The 5755-nt window shown below is 40.7% G+C and overlaps 1 gene segment (V, D, J or C); it reads right to left on the bottom strand.

Annotated features, from left to right (window-relative positions):
• Positions 1-685: 685 nt before the first annotated feature.
• LOC143485915 (immunoglobulin lambda constant 2-like) lies at positions 686-1564 on the bottom strand. The segment is given in 2 exon segments: positions 686-1014; positions 1534-1564. Coding segments are annotated over 2 exon segments (360 nt in total).
• Positions 1565-5755: the final 4191 nt, after the last annotated feature.

Below are 5755 nucleotides of genomic sequence, written 5' to 3'. Positions count from 1 at the left end.
CTGCACAGATGGGTAAAAGCGGAGGACAAATTTCAATTTCAATTGTGAAAAAATCACAATTGAAAAATATGGCACATTTACATTTACAACAGTATGTTAATGATTGGCTGCTGTGATTTACAAAATGATTTTATTTTTGCAATTTATTTGAATGTTGTTTAATTCATGTATTAAATTTCTTTATTGTCATATAAACTTTGTTTAATGTTTTTCAAGGGTGTAAAACCTTTATGAAAGTGAAAAGTTTCATTTCTTCTTCTAATTATTATTGCTATTATTATTATTGTTGTTGTTGTTGTTGTTGTTGTTGTTGTTGACATTATAGGCTGTGTGTGCAGGATGCTCCGATGCAGTATGACAGGGTTTGGGCGAACTGGCCACGGTGATGTAGATGCTGTGCTGTATAAATCCATGTAAAGACACTTATAGTCAGCACTCTGGTTATATGATTAAACAGTTTTACTCATTGACACTCAGCAGTGCAGAAGCAGTAAAATGAAAGATTTGCGTTTCACATTTATAACTCAACACCACATCCAATCCCTTGAATAATATAAACATGGAGGAAGTAAACTGCTTTCTTTCATAGGTGGTTTGGGCAGTGATGATTTACTAGTAGCAAACATCTGCATAAGAATATAACTGGGAAACACTGTTGATCGCACTTCAGAACTGTGAAGTTGATCTAACTACACTTCTCCATCCCGGTGGTGGAGCTCACAGGGCTGGTCAGGGCTGAGTGTCTGACGGTGCAGGTGTAGCTGTGTCCAGAATTCCAGCGTTTGGCGCTGAGATTCAGGAAGCTGCTCCGTGAGAACGTGCCATCGGTCTGGCGCCGAGACGCCGTCTGGACCTCAAGACCCGCCATGGCGGTGCCGTCCTCGGACCAGGACAGGGTGGCGTCGTTAGGGTAGAAACCCCAAGCGAGGCACAGCATGGCCATGCCCCCAGAGGGTGGAGCCTGGGAGGGAGCCAGGACCAATAGGGATGGGGGAGACGTCGGAATGGAGACCTCTGTGGAAAGAGATCAAGAGAATGAATGCAGCTACAACAGCAATGATGAGTCACAAACAGATTACAAATGCAAATAATCCCTGATCTTCACATATGTGATTCACAAATGATGGCAAAACATCAACTGGGAATTCTCATATTAACCTAATTACATGAGCTATTATAAACCTAATACATTACAAATTAACCTTTACATATTATTTCTATAATGTAATCCAGAGCTCCGTAATACATACCAAATACACCTTATATAACACCTTATATACCATACAACAAAATTTGTATTTCAATTAAAAAAAACTTATAGCCTGCATGTACTTATAGCCACAGTTGACATAGAAATGCCCTTTTTTAAAAATAAAAGTATCCTTACCGAGAGTGGCGCCTTGGGCTTACACCACGGTGTTAGAGACTTGTACACAGACATCAGTGCTGCGAACCCATGTTGAAGCCACACTCTGATCACCTCTCCTGAATGTGTGTGCAATTCACACATGCAGCTACGTGGCAGAAACCCACCAGGCCCGCCCGGTTCCCCATGGCCATCCATGGCTGTTTTCTAACACCAAGTGACCGGACAGACCCGTTTACGGAGTGAATCAGCCGGGCAGGTTGTTGAGGACTCCACTCCCCTTACCAAAAAAAAGTATACTTAAAGGTTATTTTTTTTAAGTAAACTTAAGTATATTTCCCAAGTATACTTTATGTAGTAAGTATACTAATATCAATGTACTAATGGTATACTGGTAAGTTTACTAATTCAATACTTCTTGGGACTAAATTGGCCCACTTTTTAGTTTATAAAAGTATACTTTTAAGTATACTTTAGGTGAGAGAGTAGTAAACTTTGAGTGCACAACTAGTTTATATCCAAGTTTTATTTTGTACTACAACTATACTAAAAGTAAACTTACAGGTATACTGTTAGTTTACTAGTTATATACTTCTAGTCTAGTTTTTAGTTTATGAAAGTACACTGTTACTTTAAGTGTAAGAATAGTAAACTTTTAGTATACAACTAGTTTACATTTAGGTTTTATTTTGTACTGTTAATATACTAAAAGTAAGCTTATTGTGACGCCGGGGGCGTCGGGACAGAGGCAGCCGGAGACGGGGGTTGAACACAAGGATGTTTATTGTCCATGGCAACCAAACCAGTAAAGCTCTTAGCGTACACCAGTAAAGCTCTTAGCGCACACACTGCAAGTGATGCAAGGTGAAGCTCGTAGCGCACACTAGTAAGGCTCTTAACGCACGCACTGCAAGTGATGCAAGGTAAAGCTCGTAGCGCACACAGGTAGGGACCGCAGTGACGGACTCGCTGGAACCAGAGACGCTCATGTAGCGGCAATGTGCAGCACTGGACCAGACGACCTACGGGCTTAAGAAGAGCAAAGTAAATAAGAAACAGGTGTTCAGTATGCTGGTGATTGTGACTGTGGGAGTGGTTGCGTGCGCGGGGGTGTGTGCTGGGATCGGCTGCTGGCCGGGATGCGCGCCCTCTGGTGGCGACCCGGCCCCCTCACCGTGACACTTATTTGTATACTGCTAGTTTACTAAGAGTATTCTTAAAAGGTACTTTCATACACTTAAAAGTGGGATATAAGTATATAACTAGTAAACTAACAGTATCCAAATAAGCTTACTTTTTAACATAACATAATAATTTTATTATTTATAACTTTAAATATACCTTTACCTGTACTTTAAGTAGACTTACCAGTGGATTACATACATAAAAATAAACAAGACATACTCATGATTAAGAACATATTTCTTTCCACTGTATTACTTTAAGATACTTACTGCTGTTTGGCTTAATGTTTTGTGATGAGCTTACAAAAATATGTTTTATATATGTGTGTGCATGTGTATAATGTTATGTATTATAATATGAATCAAGCTTGTTAAAATCCTCTCAAACCTTGGAAAACTACTGTCAATAGAATTAGCCAATTGTTTATCTGTTTCTGTACTGGTTAATAACTCTGTGTACATAAAGATCTGATTCACTTCCGCCCATGTACTATTTACTCTAAGCTATTCCACCCCAAACTACAAGTCAAGTATACTTCTGTATAAGGCAAGAATACTTAATTATACTTATTGAGATATATATATATATATATATAGATCAAAGGTTTAAGTACAAGTAAATATATATATAGATCAAAGGTTTAAGTACAAGTAAAGGCCACATATACTTAAACTATTCTGTATACTTGTCAGTATAAGTCAAGTATACTTAAGTATAACTGTGTTAAGTACATCACTGATAAGTGCATAAAGAGTAAACGAAAAGCATACTTGCTTTTCGCAGTAGTGGACACGCGCAGTAGTGGACCGCCTCGGGTCGGGCTTCCACGCCGTTGATGTTCAGATAGTCCTGGGTGTCTGAGTCAGAGCAGGAGAGCCTGCTGGGTAATCCATCCACTCTGGCGGCGTTTCTGAGCAGAAACGGAGGGCTGCCACTGTTTGTTGGTACCATGAAATGTGGTGCAGTGCAAAGTTTCTTCTTCATCTCTCGCAGATTCGTGGATTTTTACTTCTCTTGAGACAAACTGTAGGCAGCCAAGCCTGAATTAAGTGAAAACTGATAAATAAACCATTACATAAACAGAATCAGGCAAAGTAATGTTTACAAAAAGTAAAAAATAAAAAAAAAAGAGCAAATGAAAATCTGTAATCTGACAGCAAAGCAAACTCATAATCTCCATGCGCTCAGAAGAACGCTCCTTCACCTAAATCGCTTTGAGAAGCTAGTGGTCACAGTGAGCAGGGGGGCAGTCAGAGAAACGCAGCTGGCACACACCATGTTTCCTTCAGACAGCATCGGAGAGCAGAGACTTCATGAGTGTTCCTACACACAGTTCCTTATAAAAAGGTGCTAGAGACAGACAGAGCAGTTGGGGAGGGGTGTGTGTGAGTGTGTGTCAGTCCCTCATACTTTCTGAATATCAGTAGTTTCTCGGTATCAGTAAAGGAGAAGAACCTCACCCTTCTGCACACCTGTTCTACTCAGCAAACCCAGACACGTTCTTACAAATACACCCCAGGAAACAACCCCGTTTGAAGACCTTTTCCCATGTACGTACATACATTACCGTAGTCTTCACATATGTTGTAAATCTATCCAGTAATAATATTTTTCCCAATAAAAGTTTCTTTGGGACAATTTCATTAACTCTAAATCATACACCTCTAAGATTTGTAAACATGTTGAAAGTCATCATAGTCCCAAGAAATGTAATATGGTTTTCACATAAAAAAAACAGTAGGGGGCAGGCTTGTCTCGCACGTAACACTTTGCGTGCCCAGCAGATGGTGCTGTGGATTAAATTTTTTTAAATGAATGACATTTTTTTAAATACATCATCCCCCACCGGTTTCTTGTGTATTGAAGCAAATAAATCCTTGTTAAAACGTACTAAAACAATATTTATAATGATTAATTATTGCTAGTAATAAAACGCAATAAAACAAAATAACATGTTGTTATTAATTGACGGTATGTTCATTCACTTATTCGTTCATTCATGCAGTCAGCCATTCGCTTAATCGTTCATTGATCCTCATTCAAGACTTGAACGCAGGAGTCTTTACCGACAAAGCGGGACGCAGACATGGCGCAGTCCATCGCAGAACATGCTTCTAATGTGTTAGGAGGAAAGCGTGTAACGTCAGCTCCCTTCTCCTTAAGTCATAGTGTAATGAGTACTACCTGCTCCTCTATTATTTAACTGAAGTAAATAATGTATATTCGTTTGCCCGGGTGTGTAGTTTAAAAAAAGCCACAGAAAACCTAAAGATGGTTCAGAGGCGACTGTCATAGTGAAATCGGAGAGTCTGGGGGTATATAGGGATGTGAGAGGGTACAGTTTCAGGTCGGGTTTTTGGTCATTTCACAAAAAAACCAAATATAACCGCCATTGTGGTTATTTTATTAGGATTCGTCGGATTTACAGCGCCAATCTACACGCTAAACAGCACGGGACAAGTTATTGATGCTGTGTTGAAGACCAAAAACAGCCTCCTTCCTCCTGACACTGAGACATCCGTTAACGGAGCGCAGCTGTGGTCGGTGTGGATCTGCTCCCTCTGGGTCTCGGGTGGAAATGAACGGGAAATTCAGAGAACGCATCCTCACTTTCTCACATAGGATTTGCTCCCTATCCTGTCATTAGACGCAAACGCACAGCCTAAATATAGAGCCCATCCTATATAGAGATGTGGTTAAAGAAGCCCTGCGTCTGTATTGCGAGCTTCGTGTTAATGCGCCACGTTGTACGTCCAATTGCAGATGCGTTATACGTAGAAACATCCAAATACATACAAGCTAATGTCTTTCAGTTGCAACAGCAAATAGTGTGTGTGTGTGTGTGTGTGTGTGTGTGTGTGTGTGCGTGTGCGCGTGTGTGTGTGTGTGTGTGCGTGCGTGTGTGTGTGTGTGTGTCCACCGCTTGCACGGTGCAGACGCGTGTGTGTTTTGCAGTATCCGTAACATCCAATGAAATGAGTCCTGTGCCATTGTCGTCATCAAACACATCATTGCAGCGCACCTATTGGCCATCTTTGCAGCCGCGAGCGCTCCTTCTTTCTCATACAGCTATAGTCATTCAAGAATTGTTAAAACCCTTGTGTGTGTGTGTGTGTGTGTGTGTGTGTGTGTGTGTGTGTGTGTGTGTGTGTGTGTGTGTGTGTGTGTGTGTGTGTGTGTGTTATGGGAGGAGGGGCGTGTCCA

Source organism: Brachyhypopomus gauderio, unplaced genomic scaffold, assembly GCF_052324685.1.
Source record: "Brachyhypopomus gauderio isolate BG-103 unplaced genomic scaffold, BGAUD_0.2 sc43, whole genome shotgun sequence".
NCBI classification, from domain to species: Eukaryota; Metazoa; Chordata; class Actinopteri; order Gymnotiformes; family Hypopomidae; genus Brachyhypopomus; species Brachyhypopomus gauderio.
Note: the sequence above shows the minus strand (reverse complement) of the source record. Positions and strands in the feature narration are given on the sequence as shown.